This window comes from Triturus cristatus, chromosome 8 (assembly GCF_964204655.1).
Source record: "Triturus cristatus chromosome 8, aTriCri1.1, whole genome shotgun sequence".
Lineage (NCBI taxonomy): Eukaryota > Metazoa > Chordata > Amphibia > Caudata > Salamandridae > Triturus > Triturus cristatus.
In genome coordinates, this window is record NC_140591.1 from 206,552,396 (window position 1) to 206,570,586 (window position 18,191).

General features: G+C 48.9%; 1 protein-coding gene across 1 annotated transcript in view; it reads left to right on the plus strand.

Annotated features, from left to right (window-relative positions):
• The window catches only part of GART (phosphoribosylglycinamide formyltransferase, phosphoribosylglycinamide synthetase, phosphoribosylaminoimidazole synthetase), a 250,057-nt gene that overhangs the window by 222,191 nt on the left and 9,675 nt on the right, over positions 1-18,191 (plus strand). The window contains exons 20-21 of the mRNA XM_085621375.1: positions 3,163-3,304; positions 5,092-5,207. Of these exons, the coding sequence (XP_085477501.1) occupies positions 3,163-3,304; positions 5,092-5,207 (258 nt within the window). The remainder of the gene's footprint in view (positions 1-3,162; positions 3,305-5,091; positions 5,208-18,191) is intronic.

Sequence of the window (18,191 nt, forward strand, 5' to 3'; positions counted from 1 at the left end):
CAGTCAATGATTCCCTATGGAAGAAAATGCAGGTTACAGGTATAGTATGTTCTCGTTACTTTTGTAATCCAGTACTGGGTGCCTAGACTCCGTACTGGGACCTTTATCCAAAACAGGTAAGCAATTACATTTTCAGATATTATACGATTTTTGAAGAATATTTAAAGATTGTAGAAATCGACACTTAGAAGAAATTTCACAGAAAAACAGTCAATGGTTTCCTATGGAAGAAAATTGAGTTAAGGGCAAGTACAGTTGTAGAGATTTTTTAGAGTCAGTGCTGAAACAGTCAATGGTTTCCTATGGAAGAAAATTGAGTTAAGGGTAAGTACAGTTGTAGAGATTTTTTAGAGTCAGTGCTGGGCATCAAGATCCAGCACTGGGAGTTCACCTAGGAGCAGGTGAGTAAATTCGTTTTTGCTACTCGGCTGATTTTTGGTGAATATTTCAAGATTTGAAAAGTCCACACTTAGAAGAAATTTCAGGAAAAAGCCAGTCAATGTTACCCTATGAGAAAAATAGAGTTTGCGGTTTAAGGGTAAGTACTCGACTGGCAGAGTTGAGGTTCTGGGCACAGACTCAGGGGTCTCCCAGGGTCAGGTAGGTACAGTTGGTTCACCCTCAGCGGCTCTAGGGCGGCCGGGTGCAGAGAGAGTTAGGCCCAATGTTATCCTATGAGGGATAGGGGGCCTTGTTCGGTGGCTGCTGTCTGGCAAGCCACGTGGCTGTGGGAGCTGGGCTCCTGGTCACTTACTCAGGGCAAGTGGGGAAGTAGGTAGGTGTAGAGTTTTCACTGCTAGGGCCACTCGGGCGGCTGGGTGCAGAGGGCTTTTGAGCCGTCGGGCGCTCAATGGATCAATGGGAAATCTCCGCTTTGGAAAAAGACTGCAAGCTCGGGGACGAGGACTCTTCAGGTGCCACCACCACTTCGAGAGGTAAGTTGGGTAGTTGGAGGATAGGTAGGTACCCCGGGATTGGACACAGGGCCGTGGGGCGCCGGGTGCAGGGGTGACTTTTGGTGTCGGAAAATCTTACCTTCTGTTGATCGCGGTTGGGGTGGCACACTGTTCTGAGGCTGCAGGCTTCTTCAGGATTGTCGTGGGGGGTCCTTGGGTGCCTGACTCGGGGTCACAGTCGCCGTGGGGTCGTCCTCGTGGGTTTAGTTCACTCCGGCACCGGCCAGGCTTGGATGGTGCAGAGTGGCCTGGGATCGCGGTTCCGGGCTGCTGCCAGGGGTGAAAGGTAGGTTTTGAGTAGAGCCTCTACTCATGGGAGTCCCAGGGAATCAGAGTTCAAATGTAGCTAGGTCCTCCGGGGTTTCTGAGGTTGCTGGCCACAAGAGATGCCGGGTTTGGAGCAGGAGCAGGTTTGAGGTCGACAGGCCGGTAGGGCTGGGGCCACAGCAGTCGGTGTCTCCCTCTCCTTAGCAGCTGCAGGGCAGGTCTTCTTTTCTTCTTGCTCTTCTTGTAATTTCGGAATCTGGAATCTGGGGAAGGAAGGTACAGGGTGCCCCTAAATACTAGATTTAGGGGCGTTACAGGTAGGTGAAGGGCAGGGGCCAATGGGTCCCTGTCCTGGTGTGGGTACACCCCCTATCCTGCCTCTATCCTGTGGGAGGGAAGCAGGAGCCTAGTCCTGATTGGGCAGGGCTTCCCATCTTCAAGATGGCGAGAGCCCGGAGATGTGCTTCACCTCGCCTCCCCCACCTGAGGGGTGGGGTTGGCAGGCTGGCACCTCCCCGGTCCTTATTTGGGGTTTCCGGCCAAGCTTCCCGCCAGAGTGGGTGGTTGCAGTGGCCTGGGGAAGCTCACAGAGGCGGAATGCCTTTGAAGCTTCCCCCTGCCCATCCTGGGGGAGGAGATTTAGCACCTCGCCCAGGATGTGCATTGTTGCAGACCCAGGAGAGCAGGGGCTCTCCTACCCAGGGGTCCAGCAACATGTCTGCTGTGTGGCAGCCTAGGCAGCCTCAGAACAGACGTGGATTGTAGGTTTAGGATTCAGGGGGCCTCTCGAAGATGCCCTCTGTGGTGCTTTGTACATTAAATCACACACTGGCATCAGTGTGGATTTAATGTGCTGAGCAGTTTGATACCAAACTTCTCAGTCTTCAGTGCTGCCATTATGGTTCTGTGGAGTTCGTGTTTGACAAGCTCCCAGCCCCATATTCTCTTAGCTGGCAGCACTGCACTTACAGGACCCGGGAATGGACCTGGGTACTGTAGGGGCACAGGGCTTCTGCCTCTGTGTCCACACCACTGGCATAGGGCACCCAGCTAGAGGGGTGGCTGATGTATGCCAGGGCAGTGTAGGTTGTGGGCATGGCACACAGGGATGTGTGCCATGTCGACTCTCTGTTTTGTCTTGTACCCAGACACTCAGCCTGCAAGAGCAGTGTGTGTGGGTGTTAGTGTACAGGGCCTCTAAGGGTGGCACAATGAGTGCTGCAGCCCTTAGAGGCCTTCCCTGGTCACAAGGCCCTGGGTACCTAGGGTACCATTTACCAGGGGATGACATGTGGCCAGGGTTTGCCAATTTGGGTTTTGGCTGTTAGGCAGTTTTTAGGGAAGGAACACAGGCCCTGGGCACCTGATTGGCAGGAGCCCAGGGCACAACAAGGAAAAGTGCATCAGCTATTAGGCAAAAAAGGGGGGGGGGGTTACTGCAACAGAAACCCACTTTCTTACAGGATTTGACTGACTGGACGCAGTACAAATGACTGATGTGCTCCGCACAATTTGCACATGGTTTACTTGAATCCGTTGAACGATCATTTATATGAAGATCTTGGGGGTATGAAGTGTATGTTGTCACTCTTCTGTGGGAGGGGATCGAGTGAGTATCATGTTCTCTATTTTATGTTGTATTTTCTGTTCGCCATTATGTGAATCTTTTTCGATTTAACAGGAAGGATAATACTTTGAACAAAGTAATTAAGATTCCTATACAACACCGACATTACGAATAAACTTCCATTTTATTTTGGTGTGTATTTTGTAATTGTACAGTTGTTAGTTGCTCACTCTGAAACACATGTCTTAGTTGTCGTTCAAAACTGTGTTGACTTCGGGCTGACTTGGTTTCATGGGAAAATAAAGAACATTAATGTAATATATAATTTTGTTGTTATTTTGTTTTAACATTGTGTTTGTGAATTGTATACAGGTGATCGACCACAAACTGTATGGAAATCGCACAGAGTTCGACAATGCTGTCGACAAAGTGCTTGAAGAATTTTCGATCGAGTTGATTTGTCTTGCAGGATTCATGAGAATATTGTCTGGTCCTTTTGTCAAAAAATGGACAGGTGAGCAGCTGAATTATTTAAATTCTAAGTAAATGCGGTCCAAAATGTTGTTTACCTTCAAAATGAAAAGCCATATTTGTTAGGAAAAGGATATTCAGAAGATGAGGTTTTGTTTTGATTATAACATATGCAAATAAGTCTTACTATGCCAGTGAGGTTGCATCGGCTGAGTGTATCCTCCTTGAAAGAGTTCTGGGAAGTAGAATAGTAATATACAGACTGAAAAACTTTTTATCCTAAAATGCGTGGATGTCACACATGTTTGCAAGTAAAAAAAAAATCATTTAGCATTGTTGCGAAACATTGATTTTTTGCCATATTCTGTAATCCAAAAGGGAAATGTGGCATTTTCTCAGTCGGTTGAGCAAATTGGTTTAGGGCGTCGATTTCTGTACTGGACTAGCACGTTTCTTAAGGATTTTGATCCCCAGAAAAGCAGTTTTAAATTTTTTTTAAACACATCGCTGGATGGTAACAAATTTGGAAAGGTTTCTAGATCCAGATCTGTTGCTGAATAATCACTGTTCTGCCACGTCAAAAGATTGATTTTACGACCCTCTCCCCTATTTTTCCACATAGAATGAAAGCCATTTATGCATTTTCACATCCCATAATAGAATGTGGCAGTTCATTTTAATTGGGACCCCCTGAAAACTTAGTTGCTCGTCTCCAGTGTATTTATATTCAAAATATCAGTCCGGATTCGTCTTGGCGTCCAAACCTTTTTATTATCTCTGGTTATCACCAGCAGCTGCACTGGCGTCCTGCACATAAGGATTTTGTGTAACTTGCCTTATAATTCATCACATTTCCTGTAGTGGGGGACCCCGGCTGCCTGTTTTTTCCCCCTCTAGAGGATCTTTATTGGACTTTTCATAAGGTAAGTACATAAGCCCCATGCAAGGCAACATATAGTGTTTTGGGAGTGGATAAGGGATGGACACACCCACTTGTGTGATTCGAGCATCTATTTGCATAACCAAATATGCAATACCTGGCATGTAAGTGGGAGAAAAAGTAATGCTTTCCGACCCCAACTTCTTGATAGCAACATTTTCTAAATATCTTTCTAGGCTTAAAACTCCCAAACTCACCTGCTCACTTGGGTTGTGGTGATGGTTTCTCCTAGACGTTTGTTGCTATTTACTTTTTTTTTAATTTCATCCCACAGTTTTATCCCTTGACAATATTTTTTTAAAAATTGGATGCCATCTTCCACAGTCGAGTGGCATGTTTGACCTAGTACTCGACATGTCCCTCTTTTTATCATCGCTCAAGATGCTTGTGGAATGTAGCAACGTAATTCTCATCATGAACTTGTGCCTCACTAACCTCTAATTTCACCCTGCATGCTGGAAGCACACTGCAGGATGTATGTACCCCCATTACCAGCCATAAGAAATGTCTCTGTTCATAGTTGGTGCTGTACAAAAATCTATTCTGGTTTTTGATAACCCGATTAGGAATAAAGTAGTAGAGTTTAGGGTGTTCATGCCTGTCTTCGACACTTTTATTTTGTCTCCTGGCCCCTTGATCCCTCTGATAGGCCATCTGCACACTCAATTGCTCATCCATTGAAACTGGCGTGGGTCAGGGTCTAAACTGCGACTCAGACTTTCATATGGGACTTTTAGTTCAATTGCCCTATAATTCATGGGGCCTATCCTTGTGGTTCTAGACAGTTTCTTAATGCTTTTGCCATGATAGTAGAAAATTATGAATCTGTGAGTTGAAGGTTTATAATGTCACATGAGTTTATTAATTGTTTTTTAAAAATTGTTTTACAGGAAAAATTCTGAATGTTCACCCATCTTTGTTGCCATCTTTCAAAGGAGCACATGCTCATAGACTGGTACTAGAATCTGGAGTGCGGATCACAGGCTGTACTGTACATTTTGTATCTGTAAGTTCTCTTTTTTGAGTTATTAAATTGACCATCTACTTTAGGCTTGCAAAATTCACATTTTTGGAAGGTTAGATGTGCTAGTGAGCCTGCACGGATTTTGCTAGCGGATGCTGGCTGAATGACATCTAATAACTATACTTGCAAAATGACAATTATCTATTAGCAGTAATAAATGGATTACCCTTTCTTTTTCACTATAGTTATTCCGTCCTGTTGGTAATACTTGGGTATGCTGCTTGTTTTATTAATTTGGATTTTTACATAAGCTTCAGTTTACATTTGACTGTGATCACATTTTGTATTTAATTTGCAACCTATCTGTTGCTTCGCTCCCAGCAAGTAGTATGGTGTGAACATGAACCGTATCCCTAGGAGAGATCTCAACCTGCCTCTACGCATTAGGCTAAAACGCCTGTGGCTTCCTGACCATAACTATAAAGGATTGTTGTGTTACCTCTTATTTTCACATTCATTCAGATTACTTTTTTATATGTGCATCAGTGTTTTTCTTGCTGAGTCAATGTGTACTACTTGACTCAGTGATAAACCTATGTTCGAGGCATATGAGCTGCAGATTACACACTTTTGCATAGATCGCCATCTGGTGTTGGGCCCGGATGTTTGCAGTTTGTTTTTCCTCTTGGAAAGTCTTTGGAAGTCACGAGGTCGCTGACTCCTCCTTTGGATCGTATTGCGCATGGGCTTTGGCTCCATCCTCAGATTGTATTTTTCCGCCATCGGGCTCGGATGTAATCTTCGCGCTCCGGTTCCGAACATTTTCCAGTTCGACGATCGAAGTGGAATCCTCACCTCACATCGCTATTGTTTCGATCGCGATCTCCTCAATCAACGCACCTTCTCATCGACAAATCTTCGGTTCCAGTCGTTGACGGCGGCCTTCGGGCCTACCCAAGCTCCGGTCCCGGCTGATGGAAAGAACTCCATTCAAGAAGTGCCCTCGATGTGGGTCCAAATTCCCCCACACCGATCTTCATGAGGTATGCAACCTCTACCTCTCCCCTGAACACGAGGCTCGAGACTGTCCGGCCTGTAAGTCTTTCAGATCGAAAAAGACTATTCGGGACCGAAGAGCCAGAAGAAACATGGCACACTCCTCGACCTCCGTTCCAGTCGATATCTTCGGAGACGATATCGAAGATCCGGGACAGCAGCGCACCGAAGAGGACCTCGTCAGTGCTTCCGAGGCCGACGACTCAGATGTGGAAGACATCACTCCGGCGCAGAGGGTCGTGAGTACTATACCCCCTCCCACACCCGCGCCAACACCCAAAAAGGCTTCGGTCACGCCTTCGCCTCCAGGCCTAAGCAAGACCAGAGACACTGCTTCACACACCCCACCTTTGGGCCCGGTGAAGAAGCCAAGTAAGCCTTCCGGCGGCGCGGGCTCAAGCCAGCCTGCCAGCGGTGCAGAGAAACACACTTCGGCATCGAAAAAGAAACCGGCCTCTACCTCGACACCGAGCTCCGCACCGAAGCCCTCTGTGTCGAAACCCGGCGCTTTCGTACCGACGCCATCTTCGGTACCGACCAAACCCCATAAGGCCCTCGGCACCGACCCTTCCAAGCCGAAGCCCATCTCGGCGCCGACCAAGAAATCGGAGGTTCCCAAGCCCAGTGCTAAGCAAACTGGCACAGACAAGCCTAAAAAGTAATCGGCCCCGAAGACTTCGGCGCCGACGGACCAGACACTGTCACAGGAGCTATATACACCGGATCCCTTACAAAAAACTCTCACCAGGGATCCAAAAACTGGACATCTGGCACTCTCTTCCAAAAAGACATTTGGACAAACCGGCTCCGCCTCCACCTCCAAAGAAGAAGGACTCTGCTACCTCTCCTTTCAGAATACCTTCCCCACCTCCTCCACCCTCTCCACCTCCGCCCCCTCCGCCTTCTCCACCCCCACCTCATCGCTCTCCGACCCCCTCTCCAGACGACGATGATCAGGGGGACCCATATCACAATATAGGGGATGTGCCCCAAGACCCCACCCCTACAGGATCCCCAGACCCATGGGACGACTACAATAACCCAGATATCCCCGACGTCCCACAAGATGACCTTTACCCTTCCAGGCCATCTCCACCGGAAGACTCATTAGGGTTCCACCATCTACTTCAAAGGGCGGCACACTATCACGGGGTAGAGTTGCACACTGACCCAGTGGAGGAGGATTTCCTCCTCGACACCTTTGATACCACACATAGGTCTATCTCCATACTACCTATGCTTAAGGGGGTGGTAAAGCATGCACCAGAGGTTTTTAAAGACCCAGTCAGAGCCAGGGTCATTAACCCACACATAGAAAAAAAAATACAAAGCTGCCCCCACAGATCCCGCCTATATCAAAGGGCCAGTGCCACTAAATTCACTAGTGGTTTCCACTGCACGAAAAAGAACAAATTCCCAGGCGTCAGGCGAAGCACCACCACCTGACAAAGAGTCCAAGCTACTGGACGCATCAGGAAAGCGCACTGCGTCACAGGCAGCCAATATATGGCGTATCGCCAACACCCAAGCGCTATTGGTCAGATATGATAGGGCACATTATGATGAATTGGAAAACATAATGCACCACCTCCCTGAAAAATATAAAACTAGGGCCAATGAATTAATTCAAGAGGGTAAGACAATCACTAACGCCTCTATACGCTGTGCCTTAGATGCAGCAGACACAGCGTCCAGTGCCATTAATACCATCGTCGTCCTCCGTCGCCATGCTTGGCTAAGAATATCAGGATTTAAACCAGAGGTACAAGCCTCCATCCTTAATCATCCCTTTGACCAGGAACACCTATTCGGCCCAAAGGTAGATGAGGCCCTCGAAAAAATGAAGGACACCGATACGGCTAAGTCCATGGGAGCCCTACAGTCACACCCTCCTAGGCGCTCTTTTCGCCGCTCTTCCTTTCGGAGTACATCTAGAGGCTACTCCTCAGATAACGTGTCCACTTCCTACAAATCCCCCACTCAGTCCACCTTCACAAGGGGTTATCAAAGAGGCGGCTATAGGGGCAACAATAATAAAGGCAGAGGCAAAACAAATGCCGCCTGCTCTGCCACACCGCCTACCCAATGACTACCCCGCCCCCCCCCCCCCCCCTCCCCCCTCTCCCTCCAGACCATCCCACTCCGGTCGGGGGCAGACTTCAAAATTTCCTTAATGTCTGGGAGACCATCACCTCAGACAAATGGGTGACCCCAATTATTCGGTCAGGATACTGCCTGGAATTAACATCTACCCCCCCAAACATTCCACCCAGGCAACGCCCAATGTCACAAGAACATTCCACATTACTAAAGCAGGAGGTAATCTTCCTCCTACAAAAACAGGCAATAGAACACGTTCCTGTCAATCAGCAAAATTTAGGGGTCTACTCCCTATATTTTCTAATACCAAAAAGGGACGAGACTCTACGATCTATTCTAGATCTCCGGCCTCTAAACACATACATACACTCAGACCATTTTCACATGGTAACGCTTCAGCAGGTGCTTCCGCTCCTCTCCCAGAACGACTTTCTCACCACACTGGACTTGAAAGACGCATACTTCCACATTCCAGTACACCATGCTCACAGAAAGTACCTCAGATTTGTAGTGGACGGACAACACTACCAGTTCAAGGTGCTCCCATTCGGAGTCCCAACAGCACCACGGGTATTCACCAAGTGCCTAGCGGTAGTGGCGGCACACCTCAGAAGACAGCACATTCACGTCTTCCCATACTTGGACGACTGGCTGATAAAAGCCACTTCATGCAACCAATGTGTACACGACACCGCCACTACAATCCAACTACTTCACCAACTAGGCTTCACGGTGAACCACCAAAAGTCCCAGCTAACACCATCCCACATAAAACAATAACTCGGTGCCACCATAGACACCTCAAAAGCAATAGCCTACCCCAATCCGGCCAGGATTGCAAGCATTCAGGCTTTGCGACAAAAATTTGTACTTCAACACTCCCTTCCAGCAAGAGTGTTTATGCAACTGATAGGGATGATGGCCTCTTGCATTTTCATAGTGCCTCACGCAAGACTCCAGATGCATCCACTCCAAGAGTGCTTAGCGCGCCAATGGAACCAGGCCCAGGGGCAACTGACAGATCTGGTGTTGGTAGACGGTCGTACCCATCGCTCTCTGCAGTAGTGGAACACCACAAACCTTTCCAAAGGTCGACCGTTCCTGGACCCGGTTCCCCAGATAATACTACCAACAGACGCATCGCTCTCCGGCTGGGGAGCTCACCTATTAACAGTGCAGGGCACATGGACGCCTCAACAAAAGTTACTCCATATCAACCATCTGGAGTTACTAGCAATCTTTCTAGCCCTAAAATCCTTTCAACCACGGATTTCAGGCAAGGCAGTCCTCATTCTCACAGACAACATGACGGCCATGTATTATATTAAAAAACAAGGCGGCACACACTCTCCACAGCTCTCTCAATTAGCACAGAGTATATGGAGATGGGCAATTCCACACAAAATCTTTCTCCTAGCCCAACATGTCCCAGGAGTTCAAAACGCCATGGCAGATCTGCTCAACAGACAGACGCAACAGATCCACGAGTGGGAACTTCACCCGCAGGTTCTTCACCCGTTCTTTCAAATGTGGGGGCATCCACAGATAGACCTCTTTGCCACCCACGAAAACAAAAAATGCCCAAGCTTCGCCGCCAGATACCCACACCCATTGTCCAAAGGAAATGCGATATGGATGAACTGGTCAGGCAAATTTGCGTACGCTTTTCCACCTCTCCCACTAATTCCATTAGTGGTGCGAAAGCTACAACGGCATTCCCTCACACTGATCCTAGTAGCTCCAACATGGGCCAGACAACCGTGGTACACAACGCTGCTGGAACTCTCGGTAGTACCACACCAAAAGCTACACCTCTCACCATGCCTCCTAACCCAGAACCATGGAGAGATAAGGCACCCGGACCCAGCTCAGCTCAACCTAGCGATTTGGCTCCTGAAATCCTAGAATTCGGATACCTAAACCTTCCCCCTGACTGTATGAACGTCATCAGAGAAGCTAGACGCCCTACCACTAGAGCCTGCTACGCTGCCAAGTGGAAAAGATTTGTTGTTTATTGCCATAACAACACAATCAATCCTCTAGACGTGTCTATACAACACATCATATGCTACTTACTCCACCTACTAAGGTGTAATCTAGCCTATACCTCCATTCGGCTACACCTCGCAGCAATTGCAGCTTACCTACAAAACAGGCAGCACCTATCACTTTTCAGAGTACCTGCCATTAAAGCCTTCATGGAAGGCCTCAAAAGAATAATTCCCCCCAGAGTACCACCCTCACCTGTGTGGAACTTAAATATCGTTCTCACAAGGCTGATGGGGCCTCCCTTCAAACCTTTGCATAAATGCGAACTGCAATTTCTCACATGGAAAACAGCTTTCCTTGTAGCCATCACTTCCCTTAGAAGGGTCAGTGAGATACAAGCACTTATCATACAAGAACCTTTTCTTCAAATGCACCAGAACAAGGTTGCTCTCCGTACCAACCCACAATTCCTACCTAAAGTCATTTCCCCTTTTCACCTAAACCAATCTGAAGAATTACCAGTATTTTTCTCGCAACCTCAGACCGTTGCAGAAAGGGCTCTACACACGCTAGATGTCAAACGAGCCTTACTTTACTATATCCAAAGAACACAACCTTTCAGAAAGACCAAACAACTGTTTGTCTCTTTCTCTCCACCACACAAGGGCAACCCCATCTCAAAATCAGGGATAGATAGGTGGATTGTAAAATGCATCCAGATTTGCTACCACATAGCAAAATGAACGCTATCCGTTCCCCCTAAAGCCCATTCTACACGGAAGATAGGGGCTTCCATGGCTTTTCTAGGGAACATCCCATTAGATGATATCTACAAAGCAGCTTCATGGTCAACACCGCACTTTCACTAAACACTATTGTGTAGATGTGCAAACGAAGCAACAAGCTAGTGTGGGCCAGGCTGTACTAAAAACATTATTTCAAACCACTGCAACAGATACCGGTGGTCGCCGCTAAGGTTGGGAACTGCTATATAGTCTATGCAAAAGTGTGTAATCTGCAGCTCATATGCTTCGAATGGAATATGCTAACTACCAGTATGCATCTGTTCTTGGCATGTAGAGCTGCAGATCTACTCACGCCCACCCGCCTCCCCGGCTACCTGTATCTGTTCCAGTCTATCTTATTTAGATACAACACACATGGGTGTCTTCAAGGTTGTTACTATGCTCCATCTTTCCCTGCTGGCGAAAAACAATCTGAGGATGGAGCCGAAGCCCATGCGCAATACGATCCAAAGGAGGAGTCACCGACCTCGTGACTTCCAAAGACTTTCCAAGAGGAAAAACAAACTGCAAACATCCGGGCCCAACACCAGATGGCGATCTATGCAAAAGTGTGTAGATCTGCAGCTCTACATGCCAAGAACAGATGCATACTGGTAAGTAGCATATTCCTTATGTATTGCAAATGAGTGTAGTTATGCATATGCTTATAAGTGGAAACTCAGTAGATAAGCAACTACACATCCTGTTCTAGAGATCCTTGTGGTTCAGGCTTCAACTAGTAAAGTGAACCCCAATTCATTCACCACAGCTGTTTTGGATAGGAAGTCCAAAAAGATTGAGATGTTTGCCAAGCATGTGCTTTTCTCAGCCAATCTAGCTTTGTAGTTGGTTAATACTACCAACTACTGTCTACTGGGTTGATACCTGTATGCTTTGTGGGGCTTGGCCAGTGATACCTTGCCAGTAGTTTCAGAATGCCCAAGGACCTCCTGGCTCACACAATTCATGATGGACACGACCTAGCCACATATATGTGCAATGGCTGAGATACTTCTGATTGCCTGGGTAGGGCATTTGGCACCAGTGTTGTGCTTCGCTGATAAGGATGGATGCGATCCACAGGATTTCCTGGAGATGAACAAGCCACTTTCAAGGATTTGTCTTTTGATGGCTCACGCCTTTTTGGTGAAAGGCAGTTTCTATATTGGGGTGTTTTAAGTAAAGTAGAGCCATGGCAGACTCCCTGGATCTGGTAACCCCTGCCAAGCAGTTTCCACAGAAACTCAAAAAGTTCAAATGCAATTCTAGAGAGTTTGCTTATAGGCAAAGGCAATCTTGCCAACCAATACAGCAGCACTCCAGTCCATAGAAGGCAGTGGTCATGGACCTGACAGGCATTGCTTAGGCCAGCAGGGGCATCAGTCCTCCTATTCCTCTCCCCTGCTGCAGCAGACACCAAATCGCTTTAGTATGCCTTGGTGGTGCAAGCCTATCCACTGGAGGACTGGGTGGCGATCCATCACGTCTGACAGATGTGTCTTACAAATCCTATTGCATGACTGTCCTACCTTTTCTTTTTGTCCTACAAGATATTCCCCCCACACCAAAGAGAATTTCAGAAAATCACCTTATGCTGTATGTGCAGTCGTTGCTATCCAAGGGTGCTATCAAAAGGGTACTGGATTTGGAAAGAGGAGAGTATTATTAGTTTGTTTTTGCCAAAAAAGGATGGGGATCTACGGCTTATTTTGGACTTTCGACCTCTGAATGCTTTCATGCGGAAGGAAAATTCTGAGGCTCAAGCCAGCCTAGATCCTGTCTGCCCTAGACCGCAGTGACTGGATGTGTTTCTTCAGCCTGCAGGACCTGCATTTTCATATACCTGTCCTGCAATCCCACAGATTTCACCTGTGGTTCAAGTTAGGCCAGTAGCATTTTCAGACTTCTGTGCTCCTTTTCGGCCTCACCAACGCCCCTCGGGTGTTCACGAAAGCGATGACAGTGGTCGCGGTCCACCTTTGAAGGTCAGGCACACCAGTCTTCTCCTAACTTGACAACTGACTGTTAAGGCGGCTCGCCATAGCAAGTTGTAGATTGTATCCAGACATCGGTGAACCTCCTTACATTGTTGGAGTTAATTTTCAACAAACTGTAGTTCTACTAACTCCTTCTCATAGGCTTTCATTCATTGGAGCTATTTGGGACACAGTGCAGTTTAGGGCCTTCCTTCTGCCGCAACAAGTCCATGACATTCAGGCTACGATTCCAATGTTTCACTCTGTCCTGGATCACTGGGAGAGCAGCTCTGAGATGTTTGGCCTCTTAGCCTGCATCCTCCTTGTCAGCTATGCCAGGTGGCATACTAAATCTTTTCTGTGGAATCTGAAGTTTAAATGGGCACAGTGTAGAGGAAATCTGATGGATGTCATCCAGATGGTGGAGGTGGCGGCTCACAATCTGCATTGGTGGCTGCTCAAGCGAAATTAGTCCAGGCGCAGGCTCCTCTTCATTCTCGAACAAGAGCTGACTGTGGTGACTATTGCATCCCTGCTGGGCCCGAGATATCATCCGGGGGAGGTGGAAAGCAGAGGACTTTGGTATCCAACAGAAGCTCGGCTCCACATTAATTTATTGGTGTTGTGGGCCATTCAGCTGGCTCTGAAGGCCTTCTCTCATTTGTAAAGGGGAGAATGGTTCAGGTTCTCATGGACTGCACCGCCACCATTTTACCACACATTGCAACAAACGGGGTGGAGTTGGGTCGTGTGCCAGGAAGCTCTGTGTAAAGTTTATTGGAGGGCCAGAGCATTTCCATGATTATGAACACACTTGCATGGTCCCTCAGAGCCATAGTGGACGAGTTGAGTAGATGGTGTCTGGCGGATCAAAAGTGGTATCTACTTCCTGAGGTGGTGTAGGGCATCTTCCAGCTCAGGGGAGAACCATGGCTAGATCTTTTCATCACTGTCAAGAAGGTGCAATGCCAAAAGTTGTGTGCATTGGAGTTCCAGCAAGAACACCCGTTAGGAAATGCATTCTGGCTGCAGTGGGACTCCTAAACACATTCCTGCCCCTTCCTCTCCTGCCACGATTCAGAGTAAGATCAAGAACGACTGGCCCCAGTTCATTCAAGTGGCTATGGATTGGACCAGGAGAGTGTGGTACCTGGTCCTTCTAGGCACGTGTATCTGTTCTCTGACCAGGCTTCCATTTCTAGACGACCACCCGTCTGCGCATCAGGTCAGGGTCCTCCTCTGTGCAGTTTAAACCTACATGTGTAAAGCGGCAGCAACTTACTAAGTTTCACCTGCTGCTTGAAGTGGTGAATGTCATCCTTGCTGCCTGGCTCCCTGACACAAATCTTACAAGCAAAGTCGTCAGAAGTCTTTTTTGTTTGTTTTATCTTTAGCCCAGTAAAGCCTTGCAGTGGGCACTTTCTGCTTGACATCTAACTGCATGTTTGTCCACTTAGAAATTCCTCAGGCATCCACCTGGATCTGGAAAATCTTCAGCAGTACCTTTAATTACTGGTAGGCGGTGCCAATGCACATCTGTCCAAGACGGATGCGACGTTCGCAGTGCCAATATAGGCGTCACTCCAGAGCGCTGAGATTAGTTCCTTTCTTTCCGCACAAACAGCACAGATCTAAAAAGCTATCACAGTAACTTTTTAACCAACTTTTTCGACCTTTTGTCAACTTTTGTTTAGCTATTGCTCCCAATGTGCTAGGAACATGCTGCCTTACTAACCTACAGGTTTCAAACCTTGTAGGGAATATCACAGACAGATGTCTGTTTCTGTTCCCCACCTGATGGGTTTTTGGTGTCTGGGGTCAGACCACGACTCCTGGGTCTATGCCAACTATTGGTCGATGCACCAGAGGGCAATCCGGGAGAGAAAGTTCCTAGCAGCGCGGCACAAGAAGACACCCCATCATTCCTGGCTTCCAGTCCGAGGGAGATCTTGGGTCCGGATGTGGAGTCTGTTTTGCGATATGTCATCTTCAAAGACAAAGCCTTTGGCATTGTAAGTCTAAGAAGCACAGAAAGAAGCCGAAGCGGTCTTCGTCTTCCCCCTCATGCTTCTAGGCCCCTGTCCCACACTCCTCCTGCAGAGCCGGTTCCTCACCACGCCTTCCTGATTTCCCTGAAGCCAGAGCGACCCTGCTCAACATAGGGATTTCTATGTTGCGATGCACTCCATCTTTGAGCCTCAGACTCCCTCTGGCGTGCCTATGGGCCTCACAGTGCAGAGAGGTGCCTCTGTTGGATACCAATGGCCGGCCAGGCCCTGATGCCAACTGGGCTGTCTGCTACGAGCCCAGAGTCAGTCTGGCGGCAGATCCAGAGACCCCCTGCTGGAGCAGGCCTGCCCACTGCAACTCCCAAACTCAAAGGCGACAACCGATGATGTGAAAACCATTGTCCGGTCCAACCGGGAGACAGCCCATTCAACCTTGATACCAGCACCGGCTGGACCACAAGTGTCTGGTTTGGATACACTGCCTCTCTCCTTTAACAGACCCAGAGCAGACTTGGACTTTGGAAGTGGTAAAGAAAGAGAATCCAAAATGTTTGTGGCACGAGCGCGGGATCTCACCCAAGATGAAGATCAGTCTCCTCACTTGTCCAAGCCTTCCAAGAAAAAACATAAGAGGCGCCACCATGAATACTGTCATCATTCTTCCAAAGACAAGTCACCGACATCGGTGATCCCCCAACCACAGTCCGTCAAAGATCACAGAGAGGTCACCTGACACTGACTTTGTTGACTCCACCTCGACCAACGTCTTTAGACCAGTGTCTCCAGTGCCTGCGACTCCATCTCTGACTCCACCTGCTCCAATAATTACTACAGTGTAATTTCTTCAGCCCAGGGTGATAGCACGTATCCTCTTTTCCCAACTCCAGGTATGGATCCAACCGAGTTTCTGAACGCTATTTTCACCATTTTCAACAGAGTTATGGTACCATCTGGTGCGCCTGCAGGCCCCATGGGTCCTCTAGCCTACTCCTTCAGAGGTGTTCCTGTGTCATAGCACTAAGCGCCCTATTTTCTGTTAATGCCGCTGGTCCGGTTTACGTGGCTGACCGGTTCCGGCACGTATGACCACGGCACCGTAAATAACACCACATCAGCCGGTTCTTCCATCGTCCTCAGAGAGTACTCACCGGTCACTGTTGCCGCAGAAGTGATCTGAGGAAATGCCGATCTCTGGCTGCCACATTGGAGATTAGATACACCTTGGTGAAAACAAACACTTGGAACACAAAAAGTTGATGCTTTTCAAGGTGTTTCCATCCTCCACTTCACAGGCAAACTCATCCACGTGATATACTGTTCGAGGCATGTGGGCTGCTGAATTCATATCTGTGCATAGATCGCCGCCTAGTGTTGGGTCCGGATGTTTGCACGTTGTTGTCCTGGAAGAGTCTTCGAAGTATCCTTGGATAGGTGACTCCTCCCCTGGACTACAGTGCGCATGGGCATCCTCTCCATCCTCAGATTGTTTTTTTCCGCCATTGGGTTCGGATGTGCTATCTTAGCTCAAGTTAGGAAAAAATTTTGTCGAGGCCACAAGGCCTTTAGTTCGCGTCGGTACTGTTTATCGATCGGTTTTCGATACTCTCTGTTAGTTTACTAACTTTCAGCACCGACTTTGTTCGCATTTACCTGTCCATCAACTACTTCGACGATGGAATCGAGGACGCCATTCAAAAGGTGTCCGGTATGTAATGCGAAGTACCCACACATCGACGTCCATCCGGTGTGCAACAAATGCCTTTCGCCGGACCACGACGAGTCGACATGTATGGCCTGTGCCCGGTTCCGTTCAAAGAAGACTCTGCGGAATCGTCGAGCGGCGAGGCTCGAAGCGCAGCACGCGGCACCGGCCCCAGCTGACATCTTCGACGACGCGGACGACGTCGAAGAAGTAGAAGTCTTACCCTCCAGTCCCGTTTCCGACCAAGAACCCGGATCGGACGAGGCCGACGAGTCACTCTTCCACAGAGGTGAAGACGACACCGAGGTAGGAGACGACGAGGAGGCCTTAGGGGCCGAAGAGAGTAGCTCCGATGATGAACAAGGCCTACCTGTTCAAACCGAGAATTCACCAGTGCCACAGATTATGGCTCCGGTCGAGGGATCGCCTTCGGGCCTTACCCGAGACCTATCACGCAGTCCTTCGGCCCCGCCCTCGGGCCCGGCCTCGGACGTTCAGCGGCAGCCATTACCGCTTAAGCCAGCTGGTTTCCCTTCCACGAAACCGAAACCGAAAGCTGCTCAGGTTCCTACGAAACCGAAACTGAAAGTGGCGCTAGTCGGATCGAGGCCTTCAACACCTTCGACGCCGGCGCACCGTGTCGGCACCGACCGCACCAAGGGGGACTTCGGTGCCGAACTCGAGACGGGCGACATGGGAGTCGACAAACGGAAGAAGGCCATCGGCGCCGACAAACCTGCTCGGTTACCGGCGTCACCGACACCGAGGGCCGTCCCGCCTGCTACGCCTCGCAGCACTCCCTCGACGACACCGAAACCTCACGTGTCGAAGACGTCGACGGTGATCTCCGCACCTCGGCTCGATGCACCACGGGCGCAGAAGATATCTGCAGCCGCCTCGACGACCCTGGCGGGGGCCACGACCTCTAAGGCGCCCCGAGTACGGCCTGGCCCAATGCCAGGCTGCAAAACCAAGGCTGCCCTCCAGGACCAGTCGGGTTCGATCGATCCAGCGGTTTCGTCGGTGCCGACCAGCATTACCTTCGGCTTGCCTCCATCCACAATCCCGAAGGCGTTTCAACTCAGGACACAGGCCACCAAAACTGCGGTTACGCCTGTCGAGCCGTCTCCGTCACGCGTCATCGACGCCGACACTGGCAGGATGATTCTCCACGACCGAAGGATAACTTCGGAACCGCCATTGGAACCTTTCAGGATCCCGCTAAAGAGGAAGCTGCCTGTGGACACAGAACCTCTCCTGTATGAACCCTTTCATTCACCCTACCAGGATCCACACCGGGCCTCCCCCACACGCTCCGACACGGATGCATTGGAGTACTACATGGTGAACAAGTCCCCTACCATGTGGACACGGACCCTGATGACCAGCAGGACCCTGACCAAACTTGG